The sequence below is a fragment of the Martes martes genome, assembly GCF_963455335.1.
Source record: "Martes martes genome assembly, chromosome: 10".
Lineage (NCBI taxonomy): Eukaryota > Metazoa > Chordata > Mammalia > Carnivora > Mustelidae > Martes > Martes martes.
Window position 1 is genome coordinate 7,864,580 of NC_137898.1, and position 22,149 is coordinate 7,886,728.

General features: G+C 55.1%; 2 protein-coding genes across 6 annotated transcripts; one reads left to right on the forward strand and one right to left on the reverse strand.

Annotated features, from left to right (window-relative positions):
* Nucleotides 1-16: 16 nt before the first annotated feature.
* Nucleotides 17-2,339, forward strand: TRPT1 (tRNA phosphotransferase 1). Of its 4 annotated transcripts, none has more exons than XM_080817290.1 (8): nt 17-66; nt 451-534; nt 664-745; nt 1,189-1,358; nt 1,458-1,632; nt 1,833-1,889; nt 1,966-2,076; nt 2,198-2,322. In XM_080817290.1, the coding sequence occupies exons 2-8, from the start codon at nt 460-462 to the stop codon at nt 2,284-2,286; spliced, it is 759 nt and encodes a 252-aa protein (XP_080673416.1). In that variant the 5' UTR covers nt 17-66; nt 451-459; the 3' UTR covers nt 2,287-2,322. The 4 variants fall into 4 exon arrangements, with proteins under 4 accessions (XP_080673416.1, XP_080673415.1, XP_080673418.1 ...); XM_080817289.1 differs by having other exon boundaries at nt 24-66; nt 1,966-2,099; nt 2,198-2,339; XM_080817292.1 differs by having other exon boundaries at nt 60-245.
* Nucleotides 2,239-20,558, reverse strand: FERMT3 (FERM domain containing kindlin 3). Of its 2 annotated transcripts, none has more exons than XM_080817222.1 (15): nt 20,441-20,558; nt 19,722-19,894; nt 16,586-16,819; nt 16,267-16,386; nt 15,996-16,164; nt 15,628-15,730; nt 5,120-5,227; nt 4,821-4,955; nt 4,681-4,730; nt 4,449-4,573; nt 4,099-4,205; nt 3,789-4,022; nt 3,318-3,442; nt 2,967-3,108; nt 2,239-2,833 (listed from the first exon to the last, which is right to left on the reverse strand). In XM_080817222.1, the coding sequence occupies exons 2-15, from the start codon at nt 19,879-19,881 to the stop codon at nt 2,654-2,656; spliced, it is 1,992 nt and encodes a 663-aa protein (XP_080673348.1). In that variant the 5' UTR covers nt 19,882-19,894; nt 20,441-20,558; the 3' UTR covers nt 2,239-2,653. The 2 variants fall into 2 exon arrangements, with proteins under 2 accessions (XP_080673348.1, XP_080673347.1); XM_080817221.1 differs by having other exon boundaries at nt 19,722-19,973; nt 20,441-20,530.
* Nucleotides 20,559-22,149: the final 1,591 nt, after the last annotated feature.

The following is a 22,149-nucleotide window of genomic DNA, read 5'->3' on the forward strand; positions in this document are numbered from 1 at the left end:
CCCCGGCTTCTCATTGGCCGGTCGCTGCGCCTAGGCCGGCGGGGGCGCCGCGCTGCTGCAGAGTTGGTGAGGCCGAGCCGGCTTGTGTCTCTTTCCCGCCTGCTAACTCTGTCTGTCTTGACGGGCCCTGACGCTTCCGCCCCGTTAGCCTGGACGCCGAGCCGCCTCCTGAGGCCGACTTTGCGGGGCAGCCCGCGAGCCTGGAGCGCGGGGGCTCGGCTTTCCCGGGATCCGTGGCGGGCGCGGTGTGACCTTGGGCAAATCGTGCTTGCTGGCCTCGGTTTCCCTATCTGCACCAGGAAGTTTGGGGTGGGAAGTGAATTTAATGAGCAGAATATTATCCCCCTCCCAGGTCTCACATCCTGAGGCTCTGTGACTTGCTGGGCAGGACGCGAGGCGGGGGCATGAGAGGGTCCTTAACGGTCCCCATATTATCACTGTTCCTCGCAGGTCTTTGCCATGAACTCCCCTGGAGGAAGGAGGCAGGAAACCACAGGACCCAGGGGTAGAAGGGCTCACAGACCCCGGGGACAGGTGCGCCCACCCCACCCTCACCCCCACTTTCTTGGTAGGAGGGTAAAGGAGGAGGACTTGGTGCCCTGGCTCCCCGGAATATGCTGGCTGGGTGCGAGTGGAGCCGGGGCCACCTTTTGGCTCTTACAGGACCAAGATGTGCAGCTGTCCAAGGCTCTCTCCTACATGCTGCGGCACGGGGCCCTGAAGCTGGGGCTTCCCATGAGGGCTGGTAAGTGAGTCTGGAGGACTGAGGTGAGTGGTTGGAAGTGAGGGAGCAGTGTGAGCTTATCTGTGACTGCCCTACCCCGTGGCCCTGTGGGGACAGCACAGAGGGCCCATCTCCTCCATGTACAGGGAGCACCGAGGCCCAGAGCCCAGGAGCCTGCCTGTTGAGGTAACTGGTGTTTACCGAGCATCCATTCTGGTCAGGGTACTGTGCTAAAACAGGGGCACCCTATCTTTGTGACCCTCCCGAAGAAAGGTCCTATTCCCCTGGAAGCTGAGGAAACAGAGGCCCAGAAAGGGGAGACTCTCACAGATAAAACCCCTGTGACCTGTCCGCCCCCACCCCACCCCGAGCCCAGGCTCTATTCTGGTTTCTTCTGGCTCCCGCTGTTAACTCTGGCCCAGGCCAGGACTAGTTCAGCTCCTGAGCTCCCTGCCTGCCCACAGATGGCTTCGTGCCCCTGGGTGCCCTCCTGCGGCTGCCCCAGTTCCACGGCTTCTCGGCGGAAGACGTGCAGCGCGTCGTGGACACCAATGGGAAGCAGCGGTTTGCCCTGCAGCCAGGGGACCCCAGCACGGGCCCTCTCATCCGGGCCAATCAGGGTCACTCCCTGCAGGTGGGCGCTAAGGGGACCAGTGGGAGAGCCAGGTGGGACCCCTGCCCATGTGTGTGGGGGGGGGGGTCTCACTGCCGTCCATTCCCCCAACCATCCCAGGTACCGGAGTTGGAGCTGATGCCCCTGGAGACCCCACAGGCCCTGCCCCTGAGGCTCGTCCACGGCACATTCTGGCAGCACTGGCCATCCATCCTGCTCACGGGCCTGTCCTGCCGGGGAAGGACACATATCCACCTGGCTCCGGGACTGCCTGGGGACCCTGGTGTCATCAGTGGTCAGTGGCCCTCCCCAGCTGTCCTTACCAGATCCCTCTCCAAGGATCATAGCTTCTCTTGTCCAAGGCCACTCCGTGCTCTGCATGCTGCGGTAGCCCCATCCCTGCCCCTGAGCCCAGGACCTCCCCCCGCTGAGCCTGCCCAGGTTTGATGACTGGCCCCCAAATGCCCCAGACCCCAGCTCCAATTGTCTCCACAGGCATGCGGCCAAATTGTGAAGTGGCCGTGTTCATTGATGGGCCCCGGGCCCTGGCAGGTGAGCCTGAACACAGCAGGGACTTCCCCGGGGCTTTCCGATAGGGCAGGAGTCCCATCTCCAGCTTTGTCTGCAGATGGAATCCCCTTTTTCCGCTCTGCCAATGGAGTGATCCTCACCCCGGGGAATGCTGATGGCTTCCTGCTTCCCAAGTACTTCAAGGAGGCCCTGCAGCTTCGCCCTACCCGTGAGAACCACCACCATCCTCCTGTTCGTGGAGCCTGTGCCCTCTGCCCTCTCCTCCCTCCCAGCTCCCAGCCCAGGCTGACTTTGGTCTCCCTTTCCCTAACATCTTGTTTCTCTCTCAGGAAAGTCCCTTTCCTTGGCTGGTAATGAAGAGACAGAGTGTCAGAGTGGCCCCAAGCCCAGCTCCAGAGGAAGCAGGATGACCCAATAATAAAATATTTATTTTTTAAAAAATGTAAAAAGATTTAAAAAAAAAAAAAAAAAAGCTCCTGTTTGAAACCATGAATTATCATCACCCTGTAGCTACAGCCAGTCTTCCTCATGTGTTCGGAGAGCCCAGCTGGGTCAGCGGTGCTGGTCCCGGCCACTCGGACAAGGGAAAGATGGGCATTGTGTGAGCTCATAACCCACCCTTCTTAGCCTGGGGGATGGCAGAGTCTGGCCCGGTTAGGTCCCTGGTCTGCATGAAGCCAGTGACAGCAGGTGAATGTGCCCAGCTCGGGGCATGTCTGGAGAGGGTGTGGGCTTAGGCGTGGCCAGAGCAGGTAGTGAGCAAAGTGGGGGTGATAAGACAGACCTCAGAAGGCCTCATGGCCTCCTGTGAGCTGTAGGAAGAGGTCCTCATCCAGCTCTTCCCCGCGGGCCCGTTCCCGCGTGGACAGGAAAATGTAGCCCCCGATGTATTCGTGCACGATGCGGCAGCTGGCTGATACACAGCTGAAAGCCACATTGATGTGCTCATCAAACTCGATGGCCACCTGCAGAGTGGGCAGACGGGAGGTGCTGGTGGGGGAGGGGGAGGAGAGCAGCCCCCCTGTCCTGCCCTGGCTGGGCCTGACCCTGCCCCTGGAGCCCCCCCCCCCCGCAAGCCGCTCCCCCCCACACACCCACCTGCCGGATGTCCCAGTTAACATTCCACTGGCGCATGTTGCTGAAGCGCCAGGTCTTGACCACGTCGCCCACAGCCAAGTCAATGCGGATCAGTCTGTTGTTGGCGATGCCCAGGATCTCATCCTTCCTGCTGCCCTTGAACCTAGTCCCCGGGGGCGGGAGAGAGTGTGAGCCAGAGCGGGGAGCTGGGGCTCCCACCCTCCTGGCCTGATTTCTCGCTCTGGCATTTGCTGCAGGGGCACAGGATGGCGGGGGCACCCACACAGCACCCACAGAGGGCAGGAAGGGAGGCTTCGGGGTGCCACAGCAGGCAGCCGGGGAAGGCACGGCAGGCGGGGGCGGGGCCCGTACCTGACCACGACGTAGGAGATGCCGAAGTCGGGCAGGGACTGCCAGGCCTGGATGAAACGCAGCTGGGCCTCGGACAGTGAAAGTTGGGCCACGTTCTGGTGGGCTTCCAGGATCCGTGGCGTGAGCTGCAGGACCACACCAGTGAGTGGCCATCAACGTCCCTGAGACCCCCTGCATGTCCCCACTGGAGAGACAGGATGCTGAGCCCGGGAGCAGGGGTGGGGCCACTGAGCATCCTCTCAGGGCTCAGCAGATAGGAGCTGAGCCAGGCCCTGGGGTGGATGTGGGCAGCTGCACCGCGACCCGTCCCAGAGGGTGGGGACCGGCCTGTTCAGTGTCAAGGACACGGGTAGGGGAAAGAATGAGTGAGCACCGGCTTTTTTAAAGGAAGGCTCTGCGAGTACTCAGGGGCCATGGGTGGCCAGGGAATTGCTGTGGTCATTCCCACCACCCACTTCCTCTGGCTGGCACCTGCTTGGCCTTGAACTTTCGCTGGAAGCGGGGGGCGACAAGGCCGTAGGGGTTGAGGCCCTCGGCAGCGGCGTCAGGGCCCTGCGGGTGGCTGCCCGAGCCCCCGCCGCCCGTCCGCTGCAGGCTGAGAAAGGCCAGGATGGCCTGTACTTCGCTGGGGTAGCTGCTGTCCGCCATGGTGCGGCCCTTGGACGCCAGTCGGCAGCCGGCCATCCAGTGGGCATACTGCTTCTCCTGCGGTGTGAGGAACAGGCTGTAGTTCGGCCCCTGGCCCCCTCCCCGCACCAGCCTCAGCCCGGCCCCGACGTACATCCTGGCACCGCAGGTAGACCTCACTCATGCCCTCAGGGGAGGGGACAAGGAGTTTGATGCAGAACTTCTGGCCTGAGACATTGACGTCAGGGACCACCTCGCAGCCTAGAGGGAGATGAAGGGGCGGGTGGGAGGCTGGCCGGGGTGGGGGACGCGGGGAGCCCTGCCTGAGAGGTCCCCAGGCGAACATCAGTCCAATAGAACACATCAGGGCGGACGGTGTCTTCTCCCGCCCCCAGGGGGAAACTGAGGTGAGAACTTTCAAGTCCCCAGCCCACAGGTGGGCCAGGTGGCCCCTGAGCCAGCTCCTGCCCTTGTCCCCGTCCTGGCCAGGCCACCCTCACTCACCCTTGAGGTTGAGCTGCTGGATGGGGTCCCCCGGGGCCTCATCCTGGCTCTTGTAGTAGGACAGGGTGGTCTCCTTGAACACGACCCAGTGCTGGCGGTACCCCTTTAGGGTCAGCTTCCGGGGCCTGAGGGTAAGGCAGGAGGCTGGTGACGGGCCACCTCCCTCCCTCCTGGGCTCTCTCTCCACCCTGGGCCCCTCCGGCAGGGCTGCCGACTTTGGGCCCAAACTCACCGGAAGATCCGGAGATAGTCCTTGAGTTCAGGGATGGTGGTGAGGTTGTCCTGCGGAGACGAAGAGTCAGAGGGGGATCATCAGGTCCTCGCCCTTGACCCTGACCCCAAACCCAAGCCCTGACCAGAGCCCTTCCTCACCAGCACATCCGTGGATGCCGACCCCTCCAGCTTCACCTCCAGGTTGTTCAGGGCGGCGTCCAGGTCGTCCAGCCCCGGGTCTGTGCCAGTCGGTTCGCCCACCTCCCCGCTCTGGGACAGCTTGTTGATGTGGTACTGGGTGGGGCACGCAGCCAGGGAGGACTGAGTGGGCAGCCCAGTAGCCCACAGTGCCCCAAGTGGGGCTTCCCAGAGATGGGTCCCCCACTTCGGAAGACCCTCCCTGCCCTGGGCCCGGCTAGCACCCTACCCCGCCCCAGGTCCCCCAGCCCACCGGACACCTGCAGGGCTGCGAACACCATCATCTCCTCCTCAGTGCAGTCGGTTTCCTCCAGCAGCAGGTCCCACCGAGCCTGCTCGTACAGCTGGGTCAGCCGCACCGGGTCTGTCTGCAGCGGGGGCAGGGGAGGCTGGGTTCAGTCGGGATCCAACTGCCCCGATCGCTGTGTACCCGGACCCTGTGAGCCTCAGCTACCAGCCCCGCCTTTGCACAGTGGCACGCTCAACTCGTGGGCCCACGTGGGCAGCGGACCCCAATGCCAGCCTTAAGGCCTGACCAGGCAAGTGATACATTTTTCCCTGTAAGACTTCTTGCACAGTTGACTGTATGTTTACTGTGCACCTGTGGGGGCAGAAGGGGGACTGAATAAACCAATCAACCAATAAGTAAGATGATTAAGATTGTGATAAGAGCAATAAAGGAAATAGCTTCCATGGGGCCACTCACTCATACCCTCAGGCATGGACACCCCAAGGAGGATGGCGATGGGAGAGAATGGAATTGGGGTACAGGGAACTACTCCACATGAAGAAGCATCCTAGGAAGTCTTCTTTGAGGAGGTGACAGACTGCCCTGAGACCTGAGGACGGCAATGGGCCACTTAATGGGAGAGTGATAGGAAGAACATTCCAGAAAGAAGGAACAGGGAGTGCAAAGCTCAAAGGGGGATCCCAGTTACCCACAGAAGATCACGCCCATGCTCCCCCTGAAACCAACCACCACTGGTTTATGCAAAGGCATAAAAAGAGTAAATCCAAAAGGACAAAGAAAAGAGCGGGAATGACCCGCTGACAACATTTTGGCAGAGGGAAAGCAGAAACATGAATGGGAACTGAATTACAGTGAGAGAGAGTTGGGATCTCTTGGTCTTTCCCCTCTTTTGTTCTGTAGAAAAGGCATGAATGAGTTTTGAAAATAGGCAGGAAACAAACAGCAAGAAGAACACGGACGTGGACAAAGGCATCCAGTGTGCGCGGTAGCCCTTGGCAGGCTCCGGACAGGGCTCCTCTGGCTAAGGGATGAGGGCGGGCTGAAATGACTCTAGAAGGTGTTTAAAAGGAGCAGGTGTTCCCCCCGCCCGCCCCCCAGTGTCTCCCACTCCAAGTGACAGCCAGGCACTGGCAGAAGCCAGAGATTTACTCTCTGGAGATGGTAAACCAGAGGCACCCCTACATTTGGTACTCTAGACCTGGTGGATGAGGGGGCTGCTGTGCTTAAAACAGATGCACCAGGGTGCCTGGGTGGCTCAGTGGGTTGAAGCCTCTGCCTTCGGCTCAGGTCATGATCCCAGGGTCCTGGGATCGAACCCTGCATCCGGCTCTCCGCTCAGCGGGGAGCCTGCTTCCTCCTCTCTCTCTGCCTGCTTCTCTGCCTACTTGTGATCTCTGTCTGTCAAATAAATAAATAAAATCTTTAAAAAAAAACTCTGTCAAATAAATAAATAAATAAATAAAATCTTTTTAAAAAATAAAAGTAATACATTAAAAAAACAAACAAACAGATGTACCAAGAGAAAGGTTGACATCCTGAAAGGTGGGATATCCCCAGCCCTTCCCTACTTGGCACCCAAGACTTTGACAATGAGCCTTCTATTCCCAGTCGGGAGATCTGAGGGTTCACTGCTGAGAAACTGATGAGCTAAAGAGAAAACTCCCCCAAAGAGTGGTGATGACATGCCTACCCCAGCACCTCCAGGGAGCCCCCAAAGTGCTAAGCCCTTTTCATCCACTCGGGGGGTTTTCCATGGGTTCCTACAGCCCTGCTTCTCAATATGAAAGGGCAGGCAGGGATCACCCCAGCATAAGGACAGCTATGGCAGCAACTACAGAGACAAGACAAACAGGAAAGAAAGAGCTTGGAGGGAACCAAGACAGTAGGGAGCGGAAGAAAACTTCCACTCCCTACTGTCTTGGATTCTAAGGCAGAATCCTTAGAGAGACGAAATGCTGTACTCGGAGCACAAAAACGCGATGCTGTGTTTAAAAAACAGAACATAATTATAAAGGTATAGAATTTTAGGTTGTGTGGCATTGGTAAAGAGAGACAAATTGATGAATGAAACCAGAGAGTCAGACACCCACACACTTACGTTCACCTGACTTACAACAAAGGTGACCCCGCAGTCACTGGGAAAGGATTCCATTTTCAGTAAATGATACTGGGTCTATTGGGTACCCGTACTTTTTTTTTTAATTGTTTTGTTCCCCTACCTCACACCACATAAAAATATCAGCTCCAGCTGGATTGCAGATCTAAACATGAAAGTTAAAACAACAAAGCTTTTAGAGAAAAGTAGGTCTACATATTTGTGACCTTGGAACAAAAAAGATTTGTTTTTAAACAGGATCCAAAAGATATTCATCATAAAAGAAAAAAATATTTAAAAATAGAAGACAGATTGTACTACAATTAGGAACTTCTTTTTATCAAAATAAACCATCAAGAGAATGAAAAGGCAAAGCACGGTGGGAAACTATAATCACATATTTATCCGACAAAGTACTACCCATATACAAAATATATAAAGAACTCCTATGAAGCAATATGAAAGGCAAGCGACTCAATATTAAAAATTGGCAAAGAAGTTGAGCAGAAACGTCACCAAAGAGGATCTCCAAATGGCTAGTAGCCCGATGAGAAAGGGCTCTACTTGATTAGTCATCAGGGAACTGTGAAAGCCACATGGAAAGCACGTCAGTGATGTCTGGGGTGAGGTGTAGGAGGAGGAATGATTGCAAATGGGCACTAGAGAACCTTCTGGGGGTGATGAAATGTTCTAAAACTTGATTGCGGTAATGACTGCCCAATGTATAAATTTACCGAATGTAATCAAACTGAATGCTTACGATGAGTGATTTTTATGGTAGGCAAGTTATATCTAAGTAAAGCTGTTTAAAAAAAAAACAAAACAGGGGGAGGGGGTAGGGAGAGGATGGTGGGGTTATGGACATTAGGGAGGGTATGTGCTATGGTGAGTGCCATGAAGTGTGTAAACCTGGCGATTCACAGACCTGTACCCCTAGGGCTAATAATACATTATATGTTTATAAAAAAATTAAAAAATTAAAAAAAAATAAATACAAATAAACAAAAACCATATGAGACACCATTACACACCTACCAGAATGGCTACCATGGAAATTCCAGTGCCACACCAGTGAAATCGTGGAACAAGTAAAATTTTTGGACCTTGCTGATGGGGGCTGTAACCTGGTACAACCACTTCGGAAAGCTGTTTAACAGCTATCTGCTACGGTTAAACCAAAGCTGCCCCTTAATCTAGCAATTCCACCTCTGGGCACATACGCTACAGAAATGTGTACATATGTTCACCAAAGACATTACTGGAATGTTCAAAGCATCTTTATTCGTAACAGTCCCAATCTGGAAACTGTGCAATGCCCATCCAGTAGAATGGAAAACTAATTATGGTATATTGGCATAAGGGAATGTCACACACCAATGAGAAGGAATAAGCTACAACAGTACGCACTGTGCATGAATCATACGAGCATAATGCCGAGTGATAAAGGGCAGACCCAAGAGAGTACAGACTGTGTGATTTCACGTATGTAGATTTCAAACACAGGCTAAACGATCTATGGTGTTAGAATTAACATTAGTGCTTCCTCCCAGGGAGATATTGACCAGAAGGGGTATGAAAGGGGCTTCTGGGGGCTGGAGAAATCCTGCTGCTTGAAGTATTGGATACATTTGTACATTTTTCTTTTTTTTTTTTTTTTTAAATTTTTTTTTTTTAGATTTTATTTGTTTATTTGACAGAGAGAGAGAGATATCACAAGTAGGCAGAGAGGCAGGCAGAGAAGAGGGGGAAGCAGGCTCCCTGCTAAGCAGAGAGCCCGATGTGGGGCTCGATCCCAGGACCTTGAGATCATGACCTGAGCTGTAGGCAGAGGCTTAACCCACTGAGCCACTCAGGTGCCCCTACATTTTTCTAAATGTATGTTTTTTTGTTGTTGTTTTTGTTTTTTTTTTTTTAAAGATTTTATTTATTTATTTGACAGAGAGAGATCACAAGTAGGCAGAGAGGCAGGCAGAGAGAGAGAGAGAGAGAGGGAAGCAGGCTCCCCACTGAGCAGAGAGCCCGATGCGGGACTCGATCCCAGGACCCCGAGATCACGACCCGAGCCGAAGGCAGCGGCCTAACCCACTGAGCCACCCAGGTGCCCTTTCTAAATGTATGTTATACTAACAAACAAAAAACCTTACAAAGGAATACTCTGAAAACAAGAGCTCTTAGAACTTGAAAAAAATAGAGTTGCAGAAATTAAAAATTCAATAGATCATTTGAAAGATAAGTCAGGGCGCCTGGGTGGCTCCGTCGTTAAATGTCTGCCTTCGGCTCAGGTCATGATCCCGGGGTCCTGGGATCAAGCCCCGCATCGGGCTCCCTAATTGGCGGGAAGCCTGCTTCTTCCCTTCCCACTCCCCCTGCTTCTGTTCCCCCTCTCGCTGTGTCTCTCCGTCAAATAAATAAATAAAATCTTTAAAAAAAAAAAAAAAGATAAGTCAAAGCCCTCTCCAGAAAGTAAAACAAAAGACAACAAACTTAGAAATGAGAAAGACAAGGGGCACCTGGATGGCTCAGTCAGTGTAGCATGGGACTCTTGATCTTGGGATTGTGAGTTTGAGCCCCACACTGGGTATGGAGATTACTTAAATTTTTAAAAAATCTTAAAAAAAAAAAGACATGAGAAAGACAAGATAAACATCTATGTTTTTTTCTCTGAAGAAGCAATCTGGGGGGTCTAATATCTACGGAGTTCCAGAAGAAAGGAACAGAAAAGTGGTGGGAGGAAATGATTAAAGAGATTGTTTAAGGCATTTCTCCAGCACTGAAAGACTCAAGTTCCTCATCTGAAGGGCTCAGCAGGTGTGCATGCCAATCAAGGAAGACCGATCCGTACTAGGACTTATTATTGAGAGATTTTAATGCATCATGAGATAAGAAGAACACTAAAAGCTTCTGGTATCTCCCCCCCCTCCAAGAAAAGATAAAAGGGTCTCCCATGGAAGGATTGAAAACAAAATGGCATTAGACTCCTCAGTAGAACCACTGGGACCCAGAGCACCATGGGAAGGTGGCTTCAGATTTAGCAGGGAAATATCTCCAACCTAGAATTCTATACCTAGCCAAACTATCATGTGAGTGAGGGTAGAACAGGGGCCTTTTCAGACATGCAGGATTTCAAATCATTTACCATTTTACAGGAAGCTATTAGAATAAATGTTTCATCCAAATGAAGGCGTTAGTCAACAGAGGAACACATGAGAGTCAGGAACCAAGGAGTCCAACAGAGGGATTCTCAGGAAATAGGGAAGAGCAGTCCAAGGACAACAGTTGAGCTGTGGATCTAGAGTGCCAGCTCCGATGGTTCCACGACAAAGATAACACTGACTGATATCCTAAAGCCATCCACCAGGGCACCTGGGTGGCTCAGTGGGTTAAGCCTCTGCCTGCAGCTCGCGTCATGATCTCAGGGTCCTGGGATCAAGCTCTGCATCGGGCTCTCTGCTCGGTGGGGAGTCTGCTTCCCCCTCTCTCTCTGCCTGCCTCTCTGCCTGCCTCTCTGCCTACTTGTGATCTCCCTCTCTCTGTCAAATAAATAAATAAAATCTTAAAAAAAAATTAAGCAACCCACCAGTTTGAAAAGAGTATTGTGGTTGGGCTACAATGTTGGAGGGGCTTGGCTATAGAACTTCCCACTTCATCACTGTGAAGACCCCAGAGGAGAAGCCATAGCCACATGGAGAGTATCTTAAAAGAGAGATCCCCGAAAGAGAGCAACAACGACCCAGTAGATTGTAGATATTGGACAAGAGACCATACAGAACAGTGATCCCTGACAGAAGGGAAACAAACATGGTGTATCCTGATTGGCCCAGCTCATTGCCCAGAGAGAGCTGTACAAAGAGGGGGACCCCAAATACAGCCCAGCATATTCCCCAAGTTGAAGAAATGTAGTTGAGCATTTGATGAGTCCAAGGCAGCTAGAGTTCACAGGACAGAGTCCTGTAGAGGAGATAGCTGCACGGAAAGAAAGCTCTGGAATCAGCGGGGGGGGGGGGGGCTCCTCTTGAGTCTTTAAGCACTGATCAGTGTACGTGTGTAAGGAAATTATCCAAGGCTGATGAAAAACAAAAACAAAAACAAAACAAACTTGAAAGCAGCAGATGGAACATTCACCAGAGCTCACCTGACGGTGGCAAGGGTTCACACTCCCAAAAGCCAGATTGGAGAAGCCTCATGATGCATGGTGCGTTAGATAGAATTCTCTGAAGGCAATGCCTCAGTAATGGGGTAAATTAGCCCTAGACTAGAAGATGTTTTTGTCCTGCCTCATTAACATTCAAGGCAAACCTTGAAAGGATCAAACGGTCTCCAAGTGATTTAACTTCATCCCTAAACAAGGTTTAAAAATACTTAAAGGACTACCAAAAAAACGCCAAAAATCTAGCACCCAACATAAAATTTGTAGTGTCTGTCTGGAATTAAATAAAAAATGATCAGGCACAAAAAGAAGAAAAAAACAACAAGGGGCGCCTGGGTGGCTCAGTCAGTTAAGCGTCTGCCTTCAGCTCAGGTCATGATCCCAGGGTCCTGGGATTAAGCCCTACATCAGGCTCCCTGCTCAGTAGAAAGCCTGCTTCTCCTTCTGCCCCTTACCCTGCTCATGGTCTCTCTTAAACAAACAAACAAACAAACAAATAAATAAAATCTTACCCCCCCAAAAAGAAAAATACACAACAAAAAAAACCACAATAAAATAAAACACCCCCACCCAATAAAGGAAAAATATGGCCAGGTATGAAAATAAGCAGAAAAATAGAACTCATAACAAGGAGAGAGTCTATAGAAACAGATCTAGAAATGACACAAGTGATAGAATTAGTAGATAAAAACATGTAGAGTTATTATAAAAGCATCATGGGTGTCAAGGAGGTAGAGAGACAGGAGCATTTTAGGGAGAGTCACGGAAACTACTAAAAAAGGTCATAGTTTGGGGCCCCTGGGTGGCTCAGTGGGTTAAAGCATCTCCCTTTGGCTCAGGTCATGATCTCAGGGTCCTGGGTCGAGCCCCACATCGGGCTCTCTGCTCAGCAGGAGGCCTGCTTCCTCCTCTCTCTCTCTCTGCCTGCCTCTCTGCCTACTTGTGATCTCTGTCTGTCAAATAAATAAATAAAAAATCTTGAAGAAAATAAAAAGGTCACAGTTAAAGTTATACACATGAAATCCAAGGCAGATTCGACATGGCAGAAGAAAGATTAGTACACCTGAAGATAGGGCAAGAGACCTACTCATGCAACATAGAGAAACAAGACTGGAGAAATCACCTAAAAAGAAACCGCGAACAGAGCATCAGTGGGCCGTGGGATGATGCGGCCGTGGGCCGCAGTCTAGTAGTTCATATAACCAGAATCCCATCAAGGGAGGGAGTGGGGGAAAAAAACCCTGAAAAAACAATGACCCCAAATTTCCCAAATTTGATACAAACTATCAACTCACAGATTCAAGAAGCTCACTGAACCCCAAGCACGAAAAACCTGAAGGGAACCAAGGCGTATGATAATCACACTGTTTAAAACCAGTGATAGGGGCGCCTGGGTGGCTCAGTCAGTTAAGCAGTGAAGCATCCGACTTCAGCTCAGGTCATGATCCCAGGGATCCTGGGATCGAGCCCCGCATCAGGCTCCCTGCTCAGTGGGGAGCCTGCTTCTCACTCTCCCTTTGTCACTCTCTCCTGACTTGGGTGCTCTCACTGCATGCACTCTCTCTCAAATAAATAAATAAAATCTTAAAAATAAGTAAATAAATAAACAAATAAATAAAGTACCGTAAGAAACAAAACCGTCACCCAAGAATTCTACACTGAGTTAAAATATCTCTCAAAATCAGGGGCGCCTGGGTGGCTCCATTAAGCGTCTGCCCTTGGCTCAGGTCAAGATCCCAGGGTCCTGGGTTCGAGCCCATCCTGGGATTGGGCTCGCTGCTCTGCAGGAAGTCTGCTTCTCCCTCCCCCACTCCCCCTGCTCACATTCCCTCTCTACCTTGTCTCTCTCTGTCAAACAAATAAAATCTTTAAAAATAAAAGTCTTAAAATCAAAGGCAAAATAATGACTTATTCAGACATACGAAAGCTGAATGAATCATCACCAGTAGAACATTACCACAAGAAATGTTAAAGTCCTTCAGGCAGACAGAAAAAGAGAGCAGCTGGAAATGGGGATCTACACAGGGGAATAAAGAGTACAGGAAACGGCGAGGGTGAGGGTCGCGAGCTCTGCCAACTGAGGCAACCAGGTGCCTTCTGGGTATTATTTCTTACAATTGCCTGGGAATCTCCAGTTATCGTAAAAGTTCCACCAAAAATTAAAAAAAAAAAAAAAGATTGAAGGGTTAAAGCATAAGTAGGAGCGATAATGATTCGACAATTCTATTCCTAGGTCTACACCAAGAGAAATGAAAAGATATGACCACCCCAAAACTTGTATCTGAATGAATATTCATAGCAGCCTTATTCATAATAGCCAACCCGTGGGTGCGTGGGTGGGTGGGGCGAGCCAAATGTCTATTAATCGCCGAATGGATCAGTAAAATGTGGTCTGTCCCTACAATGAAATTCCACTGAAACAGAACCATGCTAAAACATGAAAACAGGGGGTGCCTGGGTGGCTCAGTGGGTTAAAGCCTCTGCCTTCAGCTCGGGTCGTGATCCTGGGGTCCTGGGATCGAGCCCCACATCAGGCTCTTCCCACATCAGGCTCTTCCCTCAGTGGGAAGCCTGCTTCCCTACCTCTCTCTGCCTGCCTCTCTGCCTAATTGTGATCTCTGTCTGTCAAATAAATAAATAAAATCTTTAAAAAAAAAAACAACATGAAAACAGAAACCAGCCACAAAAAACTACATACTGTCTGATCCCTTTTGTAGGAAATGTCCAGGATGGGCAAATCTATGGAGACAGAAAGGAGATTAGGAGTCGTCTGGGGCTCAGTGGGTGAGGGATAAATGGAGAGTCACTGATGATGGGTGTGATTTTCTTTTCGGGGTGATGAAAATATTTCAAAATGGATTGTGCTGATGGTTGCCCAAGTCTGTGAATGTCTTAAAAACCATCGGGTTGTCCATTTAAGTGGGCAGAAGATATGGTATATGAATTATTTCTCAATATAGCCGTTGTAAGAATAATGACAGCAGCAGGAATGACAGTGTCTTGAGGGCTGTGACAGCAGCAGAATTGAAGTGTGTGATAACCAGCATGTACAGGCCGGGAAGGGAAATGCCAAGTGTCTTGTTGTAAGTTTCTCATGCAGAAGCCTTGAGTATTTCCGGATGATAATAGAGTCTGTGTACTGAATCCCTTCTAGCAACCACCAAAACCATTTTTTTAAGTATAGCTAATAAACTAACATAAAAGAGATAAAATGGAATCATGAAGCCCACTCGAACCAAAGTAAGGCAGGAGAGCTGGGGAAGGGGACAACAAAGTCCCCAGGAGAGGAAGTGGCCGAACGTGAAAGGGAAGGAGCCGGACGGACAGATCAGGCAGGGGCCTGGGGGCTCTGCGGCTGGGGGCCACCGGCAGCCACAGGAATGACTTGACCTTGTGTCTGTTCATTCCAGACGTGGTGTGGAGCTTGGGGAGGCCAAGAGAGGAGAAAGGTGTATCAGGAGGCCTGCTCTAAGCAACATGACACAGGCTGGCTGCCAGACAGATGGACAAATGAAAAGACAAAGAGATGGTGGTTTGGGATGTTAATTCGGGGGAGGAGGCACGGGACACAAAGACTGATGAAGTCGGAGGGAGAGGGAAGGCTCCAGAATGGCGTAAGCAAGGAATCCATGAAAGCTTTTGCAAAGAACCCGTGAAAGGTGGAGGATGTGTGGGGCGGCCTGGGAATCACGACTTCCGGTTCAGGCAGAAGTCTGACATGCCTGTTAGGCCCGTGAACAGAGAGGGGCCACCTGGACACACTCAAGTCTAGCGCTCCAGTGAGGGTCTCGGGAGAAGGTCGGCCCTGAGATCACACACGTGGGAACTATAACGGGCAAAGGGGTAAGGATGGCTGGGGAGGGCGTTCTGGGTTTGCCAGGCCGTGGAAATAGGAGGAAGAGTGGGGGGAGTCTGGACAGGGCATCTGGAACCCTCTCAAGTTCATGGGGGTCACAAGTGGCCTAGTAAGAAGCAGGAGGGAAGGGAGCGGGGGACAGAGAGCACGCAGGGCCAAACCTGCAGATCGCAGCGTCACCCTTTCCAGGAAGCCTTCTGTGAGTCCAGGTGCCAGGCACCTCCCACCTGCACAGACTTCCTAGGGACGCCCGCCACTGTCTACACTGCCCAGACGGGGGTGGGGGTGTGGATGAGGCAATGGATGGATGGACAGACGCCCTGCTAGTCCCTCATGTTCCCAGAGCCCGGACCCCTGACCCTAAGTCCTGATGTCTCACTGCACCAGCACCCCCCCACCCACGTTCCCAGCGCCACCCACCTTGGGATCCAGGTCGAAGAAGCTGTAGTACTTAAAGCGCAGCCAGAGCATGTCCCCGGCAGTGATCCCCTGCTGCATGAGGCACCGCGACGAGTCCAGCCACCTGGGCCACAGCGCAGGCAGAAGTCAGGGCCATGGCAGAGGCAGTGCTGGGCAGGGCGGAGGGCGTGCGGGGGGGGGGGCGCGGTGGGGGGCAAGGGGGGTGCGTGGAGGGGCCGCGGTGGAGGGAAAGCGCACTCATAAGACAGGCCTGGAAACTGGAGGTAGGGATCTGGGGTAAGGATCCAGGGGAGGGCGGGGGCCCTGGCAGTGGGAGCCCAGACCCACAGGGACGGGGCCCTGGGCCGCAGAGCCGGCGGGCAGCACACCTGCTGTGGAGCTGGGTCTTGTCCAACAGGGAGCTGGGCCGAGGCAGGCGCTGGAGCACGGCGGGGTCCGGTGGCGGCTGCGGCCGGCTCAGCATGTGGTAGCAGGCCTCGGTCTGGGCACTGTCCGAGAAGTGGGCTGGCATCCCCCGGAACAAGGCAGGTGCCACGCCTGGAGTGCGGGACAGGGTGAGACAGGCCCCGCCCCCGGGCCCAGCCGCAGGGGGCCAGCGCCCAGCCCCCACCCCACCCCACCTGCCCAGCCTGTGCTCACCCCCAGCCAGGACGACCTTGGTCAAGTCATACAACTCCTCTTCCGGCTCCTTGTCCTTCTTTTTCTTCTCCTTCTTCTCAGGAGCCCGGAGCAGAGACAGCTCCTCGGGGTGCCGGATACCTGGGGGGAGCTGGCCCCTCAGCAGGGGCTGGGGTCCTGCCCTGGAACCTCCCTGCCCCACTCCCGGGACTCTGGGGCCGTGACGGGGGACGGGACTACGAGGACCATGCGACCATGGCCTTGATGGGAGGGCAGGGAGACCTGCCCTCTGGCAGGACCCTCGCCGGGGCGGAAGAGCGGGCGCCAGCAGGGGACTCACTGAGGAGGCGGCAGATGGCAGCCACGGCCTGGAAGAGGGGCTGGGAGAAGCTGGCTCGCAGGCGCAGGGCCCGGCGGTTCGGCAGCCGCAGGATGATGGGCCGGTGCTGGGGCCCGAAGAAGAGGCGGGCGTCGGCCAGGATGCCATACTTGTCCAGCGTCCAGTGCGTCTGCAGGAGCCACTGCCTTTTCTGCTCCCACCAAATAGCATGGTCTGACCAGTCCTGCTTGCGCTCTGCGGGGCCGCGGGGAAGCAGGGGGCCCATCAGCCGTGGAGGGCCCGGCCCCCGGGGGGCTGTGCACCGGCCCAGGCCAACACGGGGCCAGGCTGGGTTGGCTGGGGGTCTGGGACTGAGGTCACGGCAGGATGGCTCTTTGCCAGCTCGCCCTGCTGGTTCTATGGGGCTGAGTTGTGGCATCACTTCCCAGGGGAGCCCCCCGCCCCCAGGATCCAGGTGTCCCAATCTTCCTGCCTCCACCTCATGCACCCCGGCCCATCAAGCTGCCCGGAACAGCAGCGCCCGTGATTCCTGGCTGGCTGGCCTCTCGCCGGCGCTCCAGGAGCCTGGGAGGCCAAGGCTCTGTTGGGGCCCTGGCACTGTGCCTGGCCCCGCAGGCCGTCCACAAACATTCCTGGGTTACGCGTTCTATGCCCTCGGCCGAGGCCTCTCACTCTCTGAGCCTCGGGTTTGTGGTTTGTGAGATGTGAGGAGTCACTCTCCCAAGCTGGTGGGCCCGGAAGCACGCCTGCCCCAGTGTGGGTGACGCGCTCTGCGGGCCTGTGAATGCCTGCAAGGGAGGATCCAGTCTGAACCTCGAACATTCCCTGTCCTGCAGCTAGTGACAGATGACAGGGCTCCCTCCAGGCAGGCTGGTGTGTGGTGATCACAAAGACAAAGGGTGGACGGATGCAGCCCTCTGGGGTGTGCAAAGCCCTTCCCGGCCAGTGCTCTGTCCCTGTCTCCACCCGCACTCCTGCTCCCCTCCCTCCTCCTCCCTCCCTCCTGTCACCAGAGCTGCCAATGGCAAGACATTCTCTGGCTCAATTTGTCCAACCTCCCAGAGTCCTTGGAGCCGCTATCCTCACTCCGTTCTGGCCTGTGGCGCCTTCCCCATCTCCTCTTGACCTCTTGTCTTGTCCTCCTCGGCCCCTTCCCCTGGCTGCCCCTGTCCTTCTCCGGTTGAGAATCCCTTCCTCCCCCACCCAGGCCTCTTCCCAGGGCTCCTGCCTCTACGGCCTCATCTTCCTGCTTCCATCCCCACACACCATACCTCAGGACCAGGCCCTTGCCCTGGGCCAGAAACCCAGAGGCCAGGGGCGAAAGGCCACACCCACTGGCTTCAGTCGCTCCAGAAAAATGTTTACAGGCCACGTGCCTGCCTGTGGGACAGAAATGCAGTAACTCCTACTTCCAGCCCCTGAAGCGTGCGTGAAACTCGCTCTTTCTGACACTGGTCCAGGGCCTCTTCTCCCTCCTTGCTGGCCCCTCCGCAGGGCATCTGGGGGCTAGGGCAACCCGACTTCCCCGCCAGGCCCGAGCATTCTCCCTTCCGCTTTTAGCCCCCACATTTCATCGATGCCCATCTCGCCTCCAAAAGCCACCCTCCGGTCTGTCCTCACCGCCCAGCGTAGGAGGATTGTCTCCCTGCCTCCAGCTCACCCCTAACCGAGGGGCCTGTCTAGAGGTAAGTGGCTGAAAACCCTTCGGGGTCGCTTCTGCCTCCAGGAGTCTAAACTCCTAAAGGCAGCCACCCCAACCTCTTTTCTGGTCATGCCCAAGTTCAGAACACCCCCGCGCTCCAACAGCACACCTTGCCCCTGCCCCCCTGCGCTGCAGCCCCTCTCAGGACTCTGCTAGGGAGTCTCCCCGTCCCGGCTGCGTGCAACCCCTCTGGCTCTAGGCCCTGTGCTCTCGCCTCTGGTGCCAAGGCCTCCATTCAGCCCCGTGCTGGGAGCTGGACCGTTGGTCTCACCCGCCTGGCCTTACTCCAGGAAGGCAGGGGCTGGCGTGGCGTGGGGTCTGGCCTGACGGAGCCTCAGTGGACGTCTGATACACTCAGGAATGAGCAGGATTGGGAAGGGCGGGGACAATGTCCCACTGCAGGGGACAGAAGCTGAAGGGACTTACTGCCAGGGGGGACCCAGCAGCAGGTGGGGGGACCAGCTCTGCCCGCCCGCCCGCCTGACTCCTTATTTAGGCCTTGTGCATGGCTCGTGTCCCCTGCCCTGGAGCCAACGAGGTCTCCCCTTGGGGCGCCATCTCTTCAGCCCCTCTGCCCTGGCTCAGCCCACGCCTGCCTACAGCTTGGCCTGATGCCCTGCTCCTGAGGGACCCTCTGTTTCCTACTTCTGCTTTCACAGCCTCCTTGGGCCCTGCCTTCACTACCTCAGCCTCATGGCTGGGTTGTCCCGGGCCCTGTAGGTCCCCAAGCTGGCCCACCTGGCTCGCAGGCCGCACGTGGCGGGTTGGCCAGCCCCGAGGAAGCCTGTCTGCCCCTGCCTGCTGCAGGTGGCCCAGGACCCAGGAGCCAGGGGCTAAAATGATCGTGGGCTTGCCTTCTGGCTCTGCCTACCCGGGTGGGCCTGCTGCCCTCCCAGGAAGGGGGAGCCCTGACCCCCCGGGCAGGGAAAGGGGATGAGAAGCCCCCGTGCCGCTAGCCCTGCTCCTCTCCACGCCTGATACCACAGGCTGCCCTGCTGTAACTTCCTGTGGGGGCAGGGCCTTCCCACCCAGGCTAGGCCCGTCACCAGCCTGCGGAGGGCTTCCGCTCCGGGGAGAGGGTATGGGAGCCGGCCCCGCGTCCCCTGGTCTCCCCCGAGACCTCAAATGTAGCCTCTGCCTCGGCCCGGGGCCAGGCCCCTCCTGCCCCAGACATGGGTGAACAGCCCGTGGCTGGGTCTCCTCCCTGGGGACTTAGCAGAACCAGCAGGAGCAGGAGGAAGGGAGGGAAGATTGCGGGAGGGAGGGGAAGTTGGGGAAATGTCTTTTTTGGAACCAAATGATTAAGCGGGTGCCTGAGTCACTGTGGCGGGGTTATCGAGCACAGCACAGTCGGATGGCCCGGAAGTGCCCACGGACCCAGTCACAGCGGCCCCGTGGCGCTGAGGTCAGCAGCGGGGGCCATGGGACACTCACTGATCTCCTCCACGATCTTCAGGAGCACCCCGCCGATGTGCGACTCCCCCGTGACCCGGAGGGTGACGGACTCGGCCTCGGGGTCCTCCTCTCCCACAAACACCCGCAGCTCCCAGGACGAGTCGATGTAGTCCCCGGTGGCCGTCTTCATCCCCGCCATGGCTGCGGCGGCTCTGCAGAGGGTGGGGAAGGAGGCAGGGTGCTGGGGCCTCGGAGGCCGCCCACGTTCGAGTAGAAGTGGCGTTTGGCGATCTGGACAGGCAGGAAAGCAGAGAGAGCACCCATGGGCCAGGATGTCACGGCAGCCGCGAGACACAGGCCTCAGAGCCTCTCGCCGTTACCGGTGGCTTAGCCGCACGGCGCTTCCAGGCCACTCCCATCTTACAGACGGGAAGACTGAGGCCCGGAACGAGTTAAGAAGAGGTTCGCTCAAGATCACCAGGCTTGATGCCAGAACCTGGCACAACCTCCATCTGCTTCCCCAGCCCACATGTCACCCCCGAGTCTATACTGGCAGCTGCCGAGGCCTGGAAATGGTGGGGGACCCAAGTCAGAAAAGACTCCCAGTCCTGGCCCAAAGCTCGGATCCTGACATCCCAAGCCAACCAAGGCCTCTCTGGAGCGCCGAGAAGTCCAGGCTGCCGCCTGGGCAGAGGCGTGCTGAGCCGCGGTGGGTCTGCAGGAGGGGGAGGAAACGGGGTCCTTGCGCCCCAGCTTACCTTGCCTGTAAGGGTTTGGGGGCTGCAGGTGCGGGGCTGGCTTGGGGTGTCAGCCACTCCCGGCCTCAGTCTGAACACCTGCGGCTCAGTGAGGGACTCCTTCCCCCTTTGCTTTCTTTTCGAGCTTCCCGGAGGGCAGTCCTTATCATGAGGGCGGGCTCAGCCCCTCCCCAGGGCGGGCTGGTCTGGGTGCAGGAAGCTAGTTGACAGCGTGCCCCAAGGGCTCCTGTGCCCCAAGGGCTCCTGTTCGTGGCCCCACCTTTGTTCCTGGGGAGCACAGGAAGCAAGGGAGGAGCAGGCCAGGGGCCCACCACGGCACTGAGTGTCCCCTCTTCTGGAGGGAAGCAGCTCGGTTCAAACCAGGAAAGTCACCAACTCGTGTTCTCTACACCCGTTGTCCCCTGTAGGAAGTCATCTCCCATATCCAGCCTGTCACAAAGTGGGAGGGTGGGGGACTTTGGGTCACAGTACATGACTGTGCTGTCAAGAGGGAAAGCCACACAAGGGAAGCATGCGATCCAGGTAATTTAGGAAGCTGGACGTGCAAGCGAGCTCCAGTCGGGTAGGTCCCTTATCACCAAGAAGTAGATCCTTAAAGAAGACACCGAGGGGAACAACTTCCTTAAGTCTTTCCTGTCCCCAGTGCTGGCCTCGATTTCCAAACATGTAGATCTTCGAGCTGCCCAGGGCAACAGCTGAACAGGAATGGGGCCCTGGTCATCCACAGCCTCTTGCCTCACCCCTCCAGTGTTCAAGGCTTCCAACCTGTCACCTTCCCTCGGCCCCTCCACATGACGTTCCGGCTCACCCCGAGTACCCCAAGGGTCAAGTCCCTACTCAAATGTGACTCTGGAGGGTCCCACCACCGGCACTGGGAGGTCGGCTTTGGTAGAGCAGAGAGGCCTGGTGCTCGCTACTGGCCCCCGGCAGGAACAGGAGCCCTTCCAGAGAGAATCCGTTTGGGGCCCGAGGGAACAGAGCCAGAAGAGTGTCCGGAGCACCAGGGAGCAGCAGAACGCCCGTGGAGACGAGGCTTTCTGCACTTGCCACCCAGAGGGAGGAAGGGGCCTGCTGGAGATTCCCAGGGGAAGGCCAGCGTATGCAAAGTCAAGGCGGCAGGAAGTGCAGCGGCTGCTGGCCTCAGCAGCTTCCCAGCTCAGAAAGCTGTGCTGTTGGAGCAGATGAGGAAGTCTCACTCCCACCCCAGTCCAGGGCTGTAGAAATCACTTGCTGCAACCACGTTCAAGTGTAATCAAAAACCTCTCAGTTGAGGGCACCTGGGTGGCTCAGTGGGTTAAGCTGCTGCCTTTGGCTCACGTCGTGATCCCAGAATCCAGGGATCGAGTCCCACATCAGGCTCTCTGCTCGGGCAGGGAGCCTGCTTTCCCCCCCTCTCTCTGCCTGCCTTTCTGCCTACCTGTGCTGTCAAATAAATAAATAAAATCTTAAAAAAAAAAACAACTTTCAGTTGAGCAGTGAGGCGTTTTTCTGGTTGTCAAACGATCCTTTATTGAAGTGTTTTCCTTGGTACTTCTCCACTGGCTGGGCGCCACACCGCTGCAGCCCACGGACTGGGCAGTCTCTAGGACCTCTTCGATGGTTCCAGAGAATTCTCTAGCTGAAGACTGGGGCTGCATCTGTCGGGCAATGTTGACATGAAAAGTGAGGATTTGGACTGGGCTTCATGTTCTTCTGCCTCTCTCGGCGGT